Source organism: Macaca mulatta, chromosome 3 (assembly GCF_049350105.2).
Source record: "Macaca mulatta isolate MMU2019108-1 chromosome 3, T2T-MMU8v2.0, whole genome shotgun sequence".
Taxonomy (NCBI): Eukaryota; Metazoa; Chordata; class Mammalia; order Primates; family Cercopithecidae; genus Macaca; species Macaca mulatta.
The window spans coordinates 172,484,252-172,503,045 of NC_133408.1; the positions used below are offsets into that span (position 1 = coordinate 172,484,252).

The 18,794-nt window shown below is 41.6% G+C and overlaps 1 protein-coding gene across 7 annotated transcripts in view; it reads right to left on the bottom strand.

Annotated features, from left to right (window-relative positions):
• Positions 1–2,365: 2,365 nt before the first annotated feature.
• The window catches only part of CHCHD3 (coiled-coil-helix-coiled-coil-helix domain containing 3), a 294,629-nt gene continuing 278,200 nt past the window's right edge, over positions 2,366–18,794 (bottom strand). For 4 of the 7 annotated variants that reach the window (XM_077995003.1, XM_077995000.1, XM_015134928.3 and 1 more), the window contains 2 exons: positions 13,889–14,024; positions 2,366–3,160 (listed from right to left, as the gene is read on the bottom strand). In XM_077995003.1, the coding sequence (XP_077851129.1) occupies positions 3,137–3,160; positions 13,889–14,024 (160 nt within the window). In that variant the 3' untranslated portion in view covers positions 2,366–3,136. 7 annotated transcript variants of the gene reach the window in all.

An 18,794-nucleotide genomic window follows, 5' to 3' on the forward strand; every position in this document is an offset into this window, starting at 1 on the left:
CACAGCAAGTTACTGCTGCCTTTTCAATTGTTCAACTGCTAATTCTTTAAAAAAATTATTTCAAGATACATTATAGCATTATTAACCATAGTCAGCATGTTGTACAATAGATCTCTTGAACTATTCCTCCTAATTTAACTGAAATTTTGTTGCTTTAATTCTTAAATCTCAAAAGGGTCACCTCCTACAGCTCACTGAAATGTGGGTTTCTGGCAAAAGCAATTATACCTGCAGGCTGGAAGACAGCAAGTGAAGAACCACACATTCTCCATTTCTCAGCCCAAGAAGTCGAGGACATGTGACTACCTGGTCAGTTCTAAGCCAAGTACTGCTAAAAACTGTTGTAGGGAGGAGTCTTGTGGGTTGACCAACCGGCCACAGGCATCTGGCTTTTAGCAGTCTACATTTGCTACTAATCATGATTAGTCAATACTTTTCTAATCCAGTGCATGTTGACAAGTTTTCTGCAACGTTATTGACTTCTCAAAGAGGACTTGGTGCTGATTCAACCCAGCTGTGTTCTCTAAGTTCATCAAACATTTGTTTAGTGTGATAACCTCTGACCAGCTTTCAAGACACTTTATTCTTCTTGGCTTCATGAGCTAAGCTACTGTGGTGGAAGGTGTGTTCTACTTAAGTGAGAAACTGACTGACTGGAATGTGCCACTCCACAGCCTCATATAAATCACAACATTCTTCCCAAGCAGTGGTCTGGAAAGCCACTGTGACCTGGCAGAGCTGTGATGCCATCAGCAGGGAGCTCTCCATGGATGGAGAGAAAGGCATCATTTCATCCTTTTATTTCCCCAAAGCGCTGGCTTTTGTCTCGCACCTACCATTCTTATCAGGATGATAAATTAATAAGCAATGCTGGGAGGGACGGCCTGACGAACCAACCCCCATTCCCCTGGATTTCGCCCACTTTAGACGCCTGACTCTACAGCGCTGCATTTGCCTGCCAGAGGCAAGACTGGCAGCCTGGGATGTGCCAAGCGCTTGGCTCTCAATTCAAAACAAAACAGTATAGGAGGGAATTTGTGAGTTAGCTGATTTGCAAACACTAGAGCAAGTCGCCATGTAAACATTTGTCTTGTGTCTCTCGGGTTCTTCCATTTCTCTCAGGCAGCCACCTGGATGCCACCCTGACAGCATCAAAACGTGCTGCTCCTCAAGTGACCAGTGAATCCCTGTTCACACTGAAATAAACCCAGCTTCAGACCATTAAAAAAGAAACCTGAAAGCCCCCCACAAAACAACAAAACAAAACCAAACCCAACCAAAAAACCTTCATGAAGCAGTCACCACAGAGCACATTGGTAAGTATGGTAGGAGAGCCTCCAGTGTTGTTCAGAATCAGTGTTAGGCCAGCAGGTGTGTGCCCAAGTGTCCATGAACATGTCACTTGGAGGGAGCCGTTGCCCAGGGAACCTGAATGAAAAAGGAGCTGCAGCTACACACACACGGGTTGGCTGAGACTGTCCCATCACAAGTACATCCCGACTTTAAATAAAAGTTACTTGGGCATGTGAATACGTTCTACACCCCCAACTCCAAATGCCAGTTTACTGAATCATCACACAAGGCAGCATATACTGGGTCTGACCAAACGTACGTGGTGAGTAACCATTTGGACTCTTCACTGTAAGCCTAAAAGTTAGTTCTTCTGTTTGCCCCCTTTTCGCAGTTGAAGAAGTGTTGGGTGACTTGGCTGAAAATTCCACAGCAGAGCCAGAATCTGAACACAGATTAAGGATACAGATTCTGTCTTCTTTTGCTAAATTCACTTGCTTGGTAATAAAATAAAAAGCCTACATGACAAAAGACACTTAAAGGATATCACAGAGCACTGGTACTCCTATGTTCCCAAAGAACCTTCCCATTTAGCTTTAGTGTGACTACTTATTTCCAACTCACTCAACTCCAGGGTTGAAGCACCAATCATGGTAAATTAAAAAAAAAAAAAAAAAAAAAGGAGAGTTATAATCAGGAAGTTTGGAAAAATTGGAAAGAGGAAAAAACAACTAATGGTTGAATTATTTTCTTTGAATGTTTTGTAGTATTGCAGGGTCAGAAGGTCCTAACCAAGGTTATCTAATCTAGTTCTTGCCCCAGGCAGGATGACTTAAGTCATCCCAAAGAAAGGAAGGTTCACACAATTTGTAAAGATCTTCCTGAATTCTACCTACCTGAGAGGCAAGTTATAAGCATCACTTGCCTGTCGGAGGCTCCACGAAATGCTCTGGAGCCTTTGAGAGGAAAGATACAGCACAAATGCAAATTATTAACAATATAAATCAGCTCAGTTCCTGTAAGCATAGCCACCTAACCCAGCCGAAGGAATGCATGAGGAGCTACAATGCCAATCTTTGTCAGAAAATATATTTATTATTGATAGTGAGTGAAGTAAAGATGTGAGTATTCACTATAGAGGTTACATCAGCCAAGGTTGCCTTCATATTGATAAAAATACCATATCTCACTTGTAATCATAAACATTATTCCAGTAGAAGAGGTACATTTTCTCTCCTTTTTGTCTTCTTGCCTGTATAATCACCATAATAAGTTAAAATGAAACAGCTCTTACATAATCAAAGGAGAAAAGAGAGAGAGAGAAACCCAACATGCCACAGCCTCGACAATTCCACCCAGCACTGTGGCCTCCAGATCTGTTTTCTGGCTCTCTCCACCCAGCACTGCTGCCCCCAGATCTATGTTTTCTGGCTCTCTCCTCACCTAACTCCAATTAATTTAGCCCCCCACCCCATCCTACTTTGTTAGGGTGGAGGTTCACCACATGATGGGGCTAGCTCAGAAGAGAAACATTTTATGGTCAGTGGAAGTTGAATAGAAAGTACCAAATGGTGGAGAGGGCTGCCCTTCTCTTTTAATCATCATAAGAGGGTTTACTAATACTGAAGTGCGTCCTTTAATGACTGATCCCTGATCACGGCTTTGGCCCTTCAAACTGCTCCTGTTCAAAATGTGAAATGATTCTGCTGAATCCATTCTTGGTGTCTCTCTTTAGTGGTCTTCTCATTAGTGGTCTTCTCTTCAAATGGGTTATTTTCTTACTAGGAAAAAAAATGTTCCATCTCTGGAATTAACGTTGATGGTGTTTTGCTCGTTCTGAAAGTTTTTATCCTCCCTTCTCAAGCATGCTCTGAAAGACAAACAGAAAGCGTAAGTTTTACTACCAGGAGAGGGCAAAAAATAAATGGCACTAACTATTTAGTATGATATTTTCAAATTTCAATAGATATTGCTTTTCAAATATCTAACTTTAAAAACACAGAAAACAAGGCATATGCTTCCTGTTCTCAAAATATTGCTCCTTTAATCAACACCATCGCTTTATCACGTATGATCTTTAAATGACCCCTCTCACCACCATATGAGTTGAAAACTCCAACAAGGCTGGGCACGGTAGATTACGCATGTGATCCCAGCACTTTGGGAGGCCAAGTAGGGGGGCAGATCACTTGAGCCCAGGAGCTTGAAATCAGCCTGCGCAACACAGTGAAACTCTATCTCTACCAAAAACAAAAACATTAGCTGGGCATGGTGGTGTGTGCCTGTAGTCTCAGTTACTCGAGAGGCTGAGATGGGAGGATCCCTTGAGCCTGGGAGGCAGAGGGTGCAGTGAGCCATGATCATGCCACTGTACTCCAACCTGGGCAACAGAGTAAGACTCTGTTTCTAATAGAAAGCAAAAGTGCTCCTGGTAGGGGCATTTGGAAATGTTGGGAGCATGGCTGATGGATGCAGTGATTGGGGGAAAGCTATGGCCAAGGCAGTGCAGGGATCAAACCCCAACTCCAAAGGTTCTGAGAGCGAATCTCTTCATTAGACAAACACAAGATTCCTTCTCGGAGAAGGAGAACACAGATGTTCATGTGCTCATGAGGCTGGACAGAGCTACACAGATTAGTACCTATGCCCAGATTGCAGAAACGGACCCTGCATTCTATTTAGTTATTTATTTGGGGGAATTTGGGGGATGTGGATGTAGACAGGAAGAATTCTTAACTATCAGATGAAAACTCTATACCCAGCTGAAATGGGGCTATACTGCCTCCATTTTTAGAGGTCTTTAAGAAGAAAAAAGTGTTACTTTCCCCTCTAGTTTTGCAACCACTCAGAGAGGCAAGGTGAGGCCGAGGTTGCCTCCAGTTCATCCATTACCACCTGCCTCCCGCCAGCACTCACCCTTCCAGCCATCCACACACCTGGCTCTCCACTGAGCTCCTACCAGGTACCACTGTACTCAGTTCAGTGCACTGGGGAAACCAATACACACACCGGTGGAACATTCAGGAATAATAAAAGGTAATAATTTGCTAACTTTTATTTATTTGCTAACTACATGCTAAAATTTATTTTATTGTATATACAGCATAACATTTAATAGGAACAAAATAGTATCTCGTAGAAAGTAATTTTTTCCTTCCTTCTGTTTCCCAGTTTCTGTGTCCCCTTCCAGAGACGGTCACAGTTCACAAGAGGAATGGTTCTGCCTGGTGCAGAGGGCAAGCCTGTAGCTGGAGGGAGCAGGGAAGGCTTCTCCAAAGACCTTCCACCATGGAGAGAATCCAGGGGGAGGACTGGTGTGGGACTGGGAGGAACGAGGGGAGAAAGCAGTGGCCAGGATTCAGGGAGAAAACAAGTCCAGCACACACGGAATCCTGAGGGGTGAGGCCTAGCTGGAAGAAAGAGTACATGTGCAGGACTGACCAAGAGTAAGGGTGGAAAGAGGGCCCAGGACAGACGCCAGGCTGAGACATATCCTGCTAGCCACAGAAAACCTAGAGGAATGCTTTTACGTAGGAGAATGGCATTTAGGAATGTTAACCTGACATCCTCGGCATGATGGATCCAACAGAGGGGAGTCTGCAGGTAGGAAGGCCAAGGAGGAGGCAGATTAGAAACCAGACAAGGGCGGAAACAAGAGCTAGAGCTACACGGGAAGAAAAAGGGAAATGGTGACACCCAAGGTATGGGAGGATCCTCGGTGACAAGGACAGTGATGGGGTCACCAAAAGAAACAGGGAAGTCAGTGAGATCCTGAGAAGGAGGAGGATGACTTAAATTTTGGGTTTGTCAGACAATTTTGGGTGAGACATCCAAAATGGAAATGTCTAGAAGGAAGTTGCAGGCCTTCTGAGGTCAAAAGTCTCTAGACACAACGATTTACGGTCAAAAATTTAAAAATGATTGAAATTAAGGGGACAGAACAGAAAGAGTAGAAGTCAAACAAGATGGTGTATTGGGTTACAGGAGCAAAGGGTGGATAGATTATCCTAAAGTGTCCATCATTATAGGTTTCTAAGAAGCCTATGTCCATAGGCCACAAAATAAGATATAAAGGCAGGCAAACTTAGACATAACACACAGAGTGGTCAGAGAAACAATGATTATGTCACACAGAAAGTAAATTTAAAAAGCCAGATGCATTTAGAGAAAACAGGAAAAAGCAAGGAGGTGCAGTGGAAGATTCTGCTCAGCAGAGTTGTCCTGTAAGAACTCACACTGGAATATGAGGCACGAGCCCCATGTTCGTTGGGAAAATAACACACTGAGCAGCCACCATGTAAGAGACACCACCTGGCAGTGTCACAGCGTCACAGCATCTCAGCTATGCTTGCCTGCTTGTGAACTGATCTGTGTGAGTCTCTCCAAGTACATGGATGATAAGTTCTCTGAATTCCAGGTATATAGACAACCTCACTACACCATGCTTTATTAAATACAAAATGGAAGCCAGTATAAAGCAGATCTATACTGAGCCTATCTAAAGGAATTCAGTTACCGGAGAGAGTGATGTCTTTATAAATGATGGCACTGGGCCATTTGCATTTGGGGGGTTATAGGTTCACTGCTTTCTTCAACACACTGATGGGAGCTTGGAGCTGTCATCTGCCTGGTCAAGATTACATAGCTGTGCCCCTCTCTACAATTTTGGGCTTAGGGTTATAAGGATAACCACATGACAATGCACCTCTTTTCAAATATTGCAAAATAATCTGCAGCTGCCACAACTTAATGAAGCAATAGTTAAAGAGTGTTATCGCGAGTCTAGAGATTTTTTTTACTGTTCTCCCTGCAACCTCAACCAAATATAGATGGGTAATTTTTCAACCAAATCATATCATGCTAAGAATGTTAGGCTATCTTTCAGAAAGAGGGACAAGATGGGACCTGGCTGGTCTGAGGATGAGCAGGCCAGTCTCACATAAAGACACTAAATAACATTTTATAACCCCTTTAACCACATTCACAAAATACCCTGTTACATGTATTAAAATTCTGATCCTCAAAGACAGCACAGTGGCTCAGCTGATTTGTGGTGACTCCTTGAAGACATGTGGGACCACCACAGAAAAGCACCAGGGCTGATCTATAAACATTTTGTCAAACTGCACTCACTTGCTACCAAAGGGTGGCAGAGGTGGTACAAAACCATCTCAATTCTATCTGAGAAATTAACAAACACAATGGCAGGCTGGATTTTTAAAAAAGATGAATTCATCTGTCAAACATTCTGGGTTATTATTATATTCCAGCTATGCAACAAAACCTGCTCCAACCCAGACCCCAGGGCTTTTGGCTGGAGGGATCTGAAGGTCTGGTGGGGTCTGTGTTATTCAGCTTTCACCTTATAGGTTCTTCTACTGTCTCTATTGGTTCTGTAAGTAGCTGCTGTTGGGCTGAATTTCAACGCTGCATAAATTTAACACTGCATAAATTAACATAGGAAATTCCCTAAAGAATGAGGGAGAAGCTTTGCAAGTTATAAAAAATTGCTTCCTTCATTTAACGAACTGCTAACACTTAATCTTAATGTGGAGAAAGAGATTCCTTGCTTTTGCTCATCATTCACGTATTTGGGCCTGCAGAAACTCCTTTTATAAACAGCTGGGTAAATCACCAAAAGAAGAGAGTGGTTCAGGCATGAACACTGCTCTTTTCCCAAGTCTTTTTCTCATTCAAGCCACTGAGGAACAACCGGAGCTCACAAATAAGAACAGCGCCCCTGGAGACCTAAGACTGCACGTCATTTCCGCTTATTAAAACCTTCCTAACCATCCTAACCACTTGCCTCAAACATTTTTGTTACGCAGTAATCTCATCCACTGATTTTTGAATCACGGCTTTCTTGGAGGGGTTGACTATCATAGCAGCATGCCAGCTACTGTCTGTGTTGATAATTTAAGAGAAATGGTGGCAACCCTGGGTTGCTAACCAATCATCACGAAGAGAAAAGTGGTTTGTTTTTTAAGATACCACTCAGGGTGCTTGTCTCTGGGTGAGCTTACCCAGCGCCTCACCAAGACTTCAGGCCTCATAAAGCTGGGTAGAGAAGCAGGAAGGTTTACCTAACCAAGGAAAAATGAAACTGGAGATGTGTCCTGGCACAGACCTGGTCTCAAGATACGAGTTTCACTAAGGAGGGTCAGGAAAAGTGGGGAGTGGGAGACACTGGAGCTTCGAAGGAAAAAGACAGAATGAGAAGACTGTGCATGAGACAGGAAGGAAAAGTCATCTATAAATTGAATTTATGGGAAGCAAAAAGCGAGTTTTGCTTGTGCACCAAGTACTGTTCTTCACTACCTGGAAATCTGATTAGTTCACTTATTTTGTTTTCAATATGTGTCTATTCCCTGCAGCAAGAGCTGTTTTGTTCTTTGTTCCTCCTGCTTTGGAGGAAATACAAGTTAACTTTTTTCTGCCTGGATCTTGCTTTATATCTTCTATGACAAATGCTCTGTATAATATTCAAATTAAGTTACAAGTAATTAACTGTTTATACAGCTAGCTGCAATAACAGACAAAACACTAACGTACTGCAGTTCTAACTCTTGAAGGACGAGCACGAGAAAAGAAATACCTATTAAGAAAAATGAAAATCTATTACCATGGTTGTATTTCTTCTATTAAACTCAGATTTTAAAAAAAGAGAAAATGTCATGAAGCAACGATTACTCTCGGAAAGTGGTTTAGAAAAGGATTCCTATGATGGAACAGGCTGGGGTAAGAAATTTAAAGTTTGGAATTTTGTTTGCTTTGATCTGACTCTAAATTCAAAGGCCTGCCCTACCAAAAGGTGGGAAATCTATTATGAAATACCCACGCGTCAGTCACCCTGTGTACCAGCATCCCATCTGGGCAATTAATAAATGTCATCAGGTGATGATGATAAAACAGCTTTCGAACACAACAAAAACATGCTCCTGGAGGGCTTCCCAGAAAGTTAACCTTCTTGATTATCTTCATGCTCTCTGAAAGTGGCCACTGCATACATCGGGGGGACCCAGGCAGGGTGACTGGGAGCAGCAGAACCAAGGGAGGGTCTGGTCATAGCTGTGAGCTAGTCAGGGGACTGGGGTCACCTACTGTTTCTATGGAAGCAAGAGAAGAGGGGAAGAGGATCTCTTTTCAAGGCTTCCATCCTCTTCCCATGTCATCTTCCAATTTGCTCCTAAGCCTAAAGATTCATTCCTAGGGTTGGTCTGATGAGAGCTCTGCCAGGTAGCTTTGACCTGTGGGGAGTCACAGCTCCCCATCTCCCAAAAGATGGAAAACAAGGACTTGGCAGGACCTCTGAAAGGTCAAATACCTTTAGTGCAATTCGGGCCAATGGCTCTAAGAGCAATCGTTTTCAAACTTTGGGTACAGAGTCTTCTGGGAAATTTGGTCAAAGTTCGGATGCCCAGGCCTCACCCCAGACCTTCTGAATCAGAATTGCCAGGGATGGGGATTGGGTGGGTACATTTTAAAAAACCCCTCAGGGGATTCTGATGCTCACCCACATGTGACACGTGTGGTCTGACACGACAGGAAAAATACCCTGGTTTTGAATTTAAAAGTGGGCTGTTTGGTCTGGGTTCTGCCCTTCTACAGATCATTTAAATTCTCTGGAAGCTAATTTTTGCACATGAAAACATGAGGTTGGGTTACATGATCTCTAGGCTCCTTTTAGCTCCAACAGCCTATAAGTCTATTAAATTATTTGCATCTAATGGAGAGTTCACCTGAAAACAATGATAACACACAGCTTGCTCTGGCAATAGGTTTTTCTTTCAAGAACCTTGATTTTTAAGCAAAAGCTACTACTATGTTTTCAGGACCCTTTCATACTCAAAATATGTCACAGACTTAGGAGCACTGAATCCTGGTCTAATATAAATACAGTTCACAGGGGAGATGAAATGCATTGTCCTTCAGAAGGCAGACAGAAATTGTGCCAGGGCAAATTCCTCCATATGCACTGAGCCTGAGGCTTTGACTTAGGAAGCCAACCAAATACTGGAGATGTCAATGGTATTTTAGAAACGAGACAACGGGGTCCACTAGCCTTAAGTTGGAGAGCTGTCATATTAGGATCTAGCCTCATTTACTGGGTCCTGACCCCGTATTCCTCACTGCGGCCAGGTTCCTTTCTGATCTCTCCAAAGAGATCAGCAGGAAGCATGTAGGTCTGAGGTGGGGTAGTCTCATTTACAAGACGTCCTTATTGTGAGCTGAGCTACCTGTTTGCGTGGCTACTGCCCCACTGCCTGCTTACTGCCTGAACTTCTGCTATGGTCTGGGGGACCCCCGACGGACTCATCATCTAACTTCAGGTCCCACACTGACCTCTGTCCCTTGGGCATCTCCTGGGGTTGGTCCTTGCTTCTGGTCCCAGTTTGCCCTTGGTTGACAGGCTCCAGGTTCCTGGCTTCCTGCTCTGTTTTCAGAATCCCTCACCTCCCATGGTACTTCACAGGATGAAAGGCATCACAATCCAGGGGAGGCTTACGACTGGCTGGAGGGAGCATGCATTTTCTAATGGCCTTTATTAGCCGGCAGGCTACATTCTGCCAGCCAGCGCAGAGACAGCTGTTTTTCACTTCACTGACTTTGGAGAAACTGTGAAACTGTTTCTATTCCCTCCCAGTTCTTTCTGCCACCTTGGCTTCCCCAGGGCTGTCAGGAGTGTGAACCTCAAAGAAAGGGTACGTAGCAGTGGGAGGCCAGGCGGCAGCAGACCAATCAGAAATTCAAGTGTTCTTCCCAAGTGAACGTTAAAGGTGGACAGCAAAATTTAAGAGGCGAAGGCACAAATACTGGAGGTCTCAAAAGGAGACGTGCTGCTTGTACCACATGAGCCATGTCTCTTCATCTGAGTGCGCCTATGAACAGGCACGCTTATGCACACCACCTTTTGCTCTCTATACATGAAGGCAGAATCAGACCTAGAATAACAGAGCTAGATGGCCCTCATGAATCACCTGGTTCAAACCTTCAATTTATCAAAGCAACTGAAGTTCAAGTCACCATAATTAGATTAGGATGGCAGCAATAGCATTTCCTATAAACCCCACCCTCCCAGTGAACACAGAATGTGCCATAAGGGTCCAGCCAGCTTCTGCACTTTTCTGTCAATAGCAGCAGGGCTGGGAAAAAGCTGAAACGCTTAGACTAGCGACTCCCAATGTAGTCCAATTCTGCAAGTAAATAGCAGAGAAGTGGTATGTCCCAGGGAATGGTCCCAGAGGTAATGCAGGTCTGACAGCAAACGCTTTCGACACCCTTCCCCTTTTTTAAAAAACAGAAGTTGGGTACACTTTGGTCTACCCGTGAGCAAATACGATTGGCTTCTCGTTCCCACTCCTTTCCATTTCTCCTGTAAGGTAGGTGTAGTAAGATAGAATGGGAACCTGGCATCAAAGGTAAGAAGAGGTAATCCAATCTTGCCGAGCTTGAGAAAGTTACGAGGCTAAGCAGATATGAGAAATAAAAGACACAGAAGTATGTATCAATCGATGTGCTCCTTCATTTGTAAATGCTGTATCTCATATAGCCAGCCAGCCGGTAGCTTTTAAGTCTTAGAAGTAATAATTAGAGCTATTTAATATCTCTTTACACTCAGGAAGAGCACATAACTTAATACACAAGAACTAATAGTCTAAATGTCTCATGTCAACCCATGAGAAATTGTTGAAGAACAGCTGAAGAAACACTGATGTGAATAAGTGGATAAATAAGCAGAGAGGAACAGTAAGGCTAAGGAATATCTGGAAATTTTCCCATCAGTAAAACCTATTAGTCTCTAGAACAATGCCCCAGGGAACCCGTGAAAGGCCAATCTTATGAGTTATTTAAAAGTGGAGTGGACTTAGCCATTGGAATTATTCCATGGGGGAACCCCTTGCACTGTGTGAGATATGGGCAACACAGCCTAATGGCTTGTTGTCATGTGCAGTATTTTCCATGTTTAGCATGTCCAGCTTGTTGTCTGGATTTAACAGGAAATATAACAAGGGAATATAAGAAGTTGGCCCATGAGGAACTGCTAAATCAGGCAGTAGGGACCATGTATCTTGCTGGAGTCTCTTCAAACAATAGGGGCACAGCTGGGGTCACGAGATTAGACTAAATTCACAAGGAGCAAAAGGACAACCTGGTATTGGAGGGAAAGTAACTGCTCATGAAACGCTGACAGAAGCTCCTTCTGGCCACTGTGGCGTGATCTTAAAATGGGCCAGTGCCAAGTTGCCCCTTTCATCACAGGCTTCATCAACCCACTCCCCACGTGTGACCTTCAGACTCTGTCCCCCACTCGTTAGATCTTCCATGTTCTGTGTCCTCCCTTTATTGCTTCTGCTCTCCCTTTCCCTCACTGACTTATTTCTGTATTAGTGGATGATGGATGGATGCCCCTTCACAAACTTACCCACTCAAAAACCAAACACCACTTACGTATTTTGAAATTTTTTGTTTTTATGGCAAGGTACATCTTGGTCTAGCTGTGATTTACTATTGTGACTTCCCTGAGTTTCAATGCTCTCAACTGGAAAATGGTGAAAATAAAACCATCTCTATTTACATCTCAGGTTGTCATAAGAAAACAAGTAAAAGAATGGATGTGAAATGGCCGTGCACTCCTAACTACTGCAGAAATGTCAGGCAGTGCAGCTTCTTGGTTCTTGTCCATTTCAATGTTGCCCATCTTAGGAAAAAAGGTTTGACGGCTTCTATCTTTTTAATACTAACTTGTATTATACACCTCCTAATAACTGAATACAAGAGCCATGAAAACAATAGATACTCCAAACATACTAGCTGAAAATAACAGACTGGAGATTGAGGGGGAAAAAAGAGGGTCTCTTTTGAAATCATTAATAATAATTTGATGCTTTTGGCTGACCTGTTTAGTAAATTTCCGCACAATAATGCAACTGAGGAAAGAAGGGGAAAAATAAGATTTACTGAATACTTTATATAAAGGTAATCCTTACAACATTACCCCAATTTACAGATGAGAAAACTCAAGCCCCGAGGTCACAGAGCTAGTAAAAGGACAGGGTACAAACTCAGGTCTGCCAGATTCAAACGCGCTATCGCGCCATGTGGTGTATTTGATTTTGTCATAACTTAACTTTGCTATATTCTATAAATATATACCATTGATGTCACAGGACTATGTGTAGATAATTCAACACAACCCAGACAGGCAGGATGGGGTCAGCACTCCCAATGCCCCTGCGGCTGCCACTGTGGTAATGTTACAAATCACATGGTACAAACAGGCACGTATGTTAGAGACCAGCATTGAAACATACACTTTGTCACAGTCACTCTTTTCCACTGGCCACCACCTCAATAAGGCACTATTATCAAGTTAGAAAAATCCATGAATCAACCTACAAGTCCCAAGTCCTTCAGTTTGTATTCATATTGAAGGCTGGGGTTTATTAAGAGCATATCAGAAGCTGTTTTCGACAAATAAAATGTACTAACTTAACATCAGCAACATTACCTCTACCAAAGACCTTTAAAGAAAAGGATTCCTGGCACGCTACGAAGAGTTATGCTACAAGCAAGAAACAGAAAAAAGTTGCCAGCCACTAGGCTTTTAAGGACAACATAGGCTTTTAATAAATATTGATTATATTTTTTTCCACCAATGTTACTGTTATTTTCCAGCTATCCAGACAATACTAACCCTCCCATCGGATATTTGTAGAGTATAAAAATTTTACCCCAAGTGATATTATTATAACTACAGCAAATTAGGCTGCAGAAAGGCATGCTGTGTAACTCAAACACTAGATTTAGTTGGGTTAGAAGGTCAAATCTATGGAGTTTGTCAGCAGAAGGAATCAAGGTTTCCAACAATTTCCGCCTCTCAGAACAACCTATATCCAACGGTTAAATTGGTTAAATGATAGGCAATTATGTGACCTGCCAGAATGGATAATTTGCTTCAGGGTTTATCATTAGCTTTCTAAAGTACATAAATTAGAGAAAATGCACGTCCTGTGAACATCGTATTATTCTGATATGAAGGGTCAAGAGAAGAATATGGCTATGGTCTATAAAAGCAGTGGAATTCTTTTTTAAATGCTATCTCTGGTTTCCCTTTCCCTGTCCAATTAAGTGGACTCTGTCAAACTAGTGGAAGGGTTGGACAGTGACTGAACGGTGGGGTTTTTTTTTTAACCTGGCCCTCTGCCTGACTACCTGCTGCTTATGGGCCCAAAGGTGCCAGCTCTTAATCTGTATCCTCTTCACTGGCTCTAAATATTGGCCTCAAAGTATGAGGAATGACCTTGAGAACATTATTATTAGAAGACAAAAGCTCAGGGCAAGTGGAGAAAAGTATAATCTTAGTAGAATCCTTTTTTCTGCAAGTAAATGAGTTGAACGCAAGGAAGATATGGGCTCTTTGACAATGATCCGACAGAAGTTATGCCCTAATCAACTCATTACAGTAATTCTTGATGATGATGACTAGGGCTTAGAAAGCCTTTTCACACACAGCGGCCCACTTAGTCCTTACCACTGCCCCAGGTCATCCAGTTTTCGATTTGCCCAGTGCCCCCACTGGCCTGGCTGGCACACCTACCTGTTTGGCATGATTGACACAGTGCATATACTGGGTGGCCAGAGAGGAGCATTTGAGGGTCTGGTGGGTGTTCTCACGGTAACACTGAAGAATTTTGGCCTGCAGATCAGCACAGACTGGATGAGACTCATACCGCCTGAAAACAAACACAGGGACCGCTGAGACCAATGGTCTTCATTCAGAATAACAATCAAGGTTAAAGAATACACAAAACGTACAGTAAGACACAGATGTTGCAAATGTAGAAAAAAGTTTAAGAGAAAGAATTTTCCTTAAACTTTAAAGATAGCTAAATTTTTCCCATGATAAAAATGACAAAGGGTAAATAAATTCTAAGAAATGAGTTCCATTAACTGACACTGCTGTGAGTTAGTCTGGACAATATAACCGTCCCTTCCAAACCAAAACCGTATCAACATGCCAGAAACTTGGAAGCCCTAAGTTCTCTCTTCCATTCCCATATCCACTTGGCCACAAAGCTGGGGATCCCCGCAGCCTGGTCCTCTTGCTCCACATCACTGTCGTTCCATTGCTTCCAAGTGAGACGCATCCTGGACTCAAGAAATGACCTCCCAGCTGGTCTCTCAGCTTTGATACCCTCTTCACCTGCCCCTACACACCTTCCAGAGGGTTCTTTCCAATAGGAAATCGAAGACGGTCTCTTTCCCCAGCACTTTCTACACAAAATACAAGGCCAGCTGGCTAGTCCTTCCTGAGCAGGTTCCTGCCTACCCTGTTGCCTTCACCCCCACACCCTGCACACAGCTGAAGCCTAGACAAACCCAGTTCAGGGTTTGGTTCTTACACTTCTCTTCAGGTCTAAGCTCATGCTGCTCTTGCTTCTGGAAATGTTCTACACCCAAACTCCCACCTATGCCTATATATCTGGAGAAAACCTACTCATCCTTTGATACTTCACTCAAGTGTCAGCTTCATTAGCTCTCCACCCCCCAACCCCGGTACAGTCTATCATTCCCTTTATGGTGACCCCATTGGTTCTGTATTCACTTTTCTTGCCATGCACGTGACAGTGACTACACCATACAACCTAATACAATTTAGCAACCTACATTTACTAGAATGCAAATTCCAAGGGCTGTGACTTATTTTGTCACCTCAGCTATTAGACATGGGAACCCCTACAGAAGTCATGTAATACATTTACTCAGTGAATACAAATGGGTACAAAGAAAACATTTTAAAGTCCCTTGGGTTAAAATTTTGCTACTTATACTTACAAATCTCAGATTTTAGTCAGATTGCTTCTGTGAATATCTGAGACCAAATGTAAATGTTTCCAAAAAGCTTATAATATACGCTTGAAAAATGATAATAAACCAAATGAGTTATACAAATGAAGGTAAAATATTCTTATTAACATGGCAGGGAAGTTTGGATTGTAAGGACTAAATACATACAGAGAAAAAAAAAACACAGTACTACTACTTTTAATCTAGAAATTCATGTTTTTTCAAATTAGTTTTAATACAAGCTTCCAGTCTTATCACTTCTATTTTTGAAATTTAAATTTGTTATTTCCATAGTAATCTTGAAATCACATTATTTTAAACTTAATGGGTTCTAAAAAAAAAACCCCTAGAGAACACAGGGGGAATATTTCTCATCAATAAAGAAACCCCTGGGCGACGATTTGTCTCCTCAGTCCTTTTATCCAGTACACTAAGCTAATATCTATTTTGCTAGAATAGAAACGCAAAGCATGTTGGCAGTTCCCTGACTTCCTACTACCCTCTAAAGAACACAGACATACAGAGAAAAAAAAAAGTTTCAGCAATTTTTCTATAACATCCCTTTTACTTTTTCATTCATTACCTTACTGCTTTGTCAAATACCTAAGAACAGAATTTAAATAGAATCCCCGGAGTTTCCATGCTTTAAGATTTCAAACTTCAGATGTCTATGAATTTTTCTGGACACAGATTTCCCTAATCCTTTACCATGAACATCAGGATTTAAAAGGAATCAGTCGTGCTTCAAAGAGTATAGGCACAGATACCACTAAGTGACTAATTATAGCAAGACCTGCATCTAGATAAATATTGAATAAAATATGATTAAGCATCAGATCAGCTGAACCTAGCATATACATGACTAATGACTAATAGCTCACAGGAAAGCGGGGTTACATTGTATCCTAGTGTTGACAACTGATCCTGTCTCCAATGTGTCTCAGATTTAAAAGCAGGGGGAAGGAGGTGAGGAGGGAAGGCTAGAACAACCCTGACCAGATATGCAGCCCTTCCTCATTAACATACAGGAAAAGACTGTAAAAATGAGCAGCCACACTGCACATCATAAAGAAGACAGCGTATTTTTTCCTTTAAAAAGACTACTCACAATGGGATAATTCACCTAATGTTATGGACTCCTCAGAAAGAGGTAGTTTAAGTTGTAGATAAGCATGTATCCTGAGTTGAGCTATTAGTCATGCAAGTTAAAGTCCATGAGTTATTTATGATTTGAAATGTGTCAAAATATACTTTTATCACCACAAATCAATACTACTCACTTCCAGGGCTCTTGATTTCCCGTCTGGTGGTCTGTTCTGTGTGTGTGTGTGTGTGTGTGTGTGTGTGTGTGTGTGTGTGTGTGTGTGTGTGTGTGTGTGTGTGTGTGTGTGTAGTCATCCTCTGATATTCTTTTTGTACACATTTCAATCTGTATTAATGATTCGATGGTAGAAAGAGGGGAAGAGGATGCATAATTGTCCTCCAGCTCCTGGAGTAGACTCTGGGACACTTTCTTGGATTAATCTGTAAGGGTAAAGGTTTGCCTCTGTATTGATCTGTAAAGCTTGTTATACTGCCCTAATGCACTGTTTTCACTTTGGGAAAATGCTAAATGAGATTGCTGTCTAACATTAGAAGGCCATAAAACACAAGCCATGGCACCTTCCATTCAGGATAAAGGTTTCAAAAACATTTCCAATATGCATTATGGTAAACCCTCCATATAATCATAGAGTCAGCAATTGACTTTTATTGACTGCTTTCATTCCTGCTGATGGAAAAAGCCCCTATTAGGCAAAAATAATGAAAGGCAGACTTTCAAGATACCTAGGAAGGAAAATTCAATCTTAGCAGCAAAGGATGATTAGACAAGTTAATTTCTTTGTACGTAAGGAAGAGGCAAATAAATGGTGAATAACAATGTTAAGGATAAAATACAGATATGGAAAACTTAAAACACTAATAAAGAAGTGGGAAGATCTGATAGTTACTCAAAAACATGTTTAGCAAGAAAAAATCGGTGGAACAGAGTCAACCTTCGAAAATATACATTTAACAAAAACAAGAAAAAAAAATTCAGTTTTGTGGTCACTTGAAATTACTGGGAACCTTTCATGGATCCTACCATATGTACACACGTCTCTTTTCTTTTCTTTCTTGTACTCTTTTACTCTGCTCTTCCCTTCCTCTCCCCTCATCTCCACAAGCACTAGCAGCCCGCCCTCCCTTTGGCCCTCCCTACCCCATACAGTGGCACCAAAGGCCCAAGGGGTTGCTGACAGTACCAAAGGTAGAACTGGAGTCCCAAAGATTTGACCCCGGAACAAAATCAGAAGAAGCACTTTTGGTAGGTATTCTGTAGCCTGTCACCAGCAAAACATTTTTTGGCTAATGTTTAATGTTAATATTCACTTAAAAGGCATCTAAAAATATATATCCAAGTATTTTTTCTCATTATACTAACAGGTCTATTGTAGAAACTGTGGAAAAAGACAGAAAAGAATAAAGATACACATTTAGGCTGTTTCTAATTTTTCACTGCTTAAAAAACATGAAGGACATAAATTATTACTACCATTTCTGATTATTACCTTAGGAGACTTTCCTGTAAGTTAAATTAATTGATCAAAGAGAAACAAAAACAGTTTTAGCAAAAACAAACCAGAGGGAGTATTCAGAAGTCCCCTCTTAAGACTCCGTAACACAGTTACACTTGGTTTTCTGTTTTAAAACTATCTGTTGGTTCCACTGCTGCCTCTACTTTCAAGTCTTAGAATCTTCTTTGATGTGGGTCTGAGGTTTACATTTCAAGAAAACTACTTACCCATCTTTTTAGTTCTGCTAATGTTAATGGTGAGGATAATAAGGTAACTTCAGAGAAGGAAAAAATATGGAGATAACACTCCTCACACCACTCTCCACTCAATCAGCTGGCAGCCACAACTCCCAAGGCTCTAGAGGACACTGAAGTCACTCATTATGAGTGTAGGCATGCAAGGAAAGGATCCTTTCTCTGTACCTGAACCAGAAGTACGCTGAGAGAGTTCTACAGATACTATGATGAAAGACCAGAGAGAGGGAGAAGAGAAGGAACAAGAAGGAAAGAAGGAGGGAGAGAGAAAATGAATATGAGAATGGCTGGTGTTAAAAGGAGAATTCTAATTTTTTTTTTTTAACAGGTTGTGATAATGCATCCTTCACGGGATCAGGTGGTCTCATAAAACCATATTTTACACTAAAAGCAGACACACGACACAATCAGGGAATCAAATCTTTAGGTCTAGTTCCTATATCACAATGCAAAACTCTAATTTTTTTCTCTACCAACTTTTTATTAGCTGTTAAACCCGGTGATTAGGATTTCTGCTTTCCTTTTAAAATGCAAAACTAAAGCTACTAGGCACATTGCCAATATTTAAAAATATGTAATCCTTTACTTTTGTTTCTCTTATCACTTATAATTAATCTATTGTAAAATGCAATATAAAGAAAATATCTGAAATGTACTATATTAACTTTTTGATTTTACCTTAAATCTAAATATCCTAATATTTGTTTTCAGAGTAAAATGTAAATAGCCTCTAACAATGCAAGATCTGAAAAATTCAATTTTAAGCTTTTCTGACATTCTTAATAACTGCTAACCCTTTTATTAA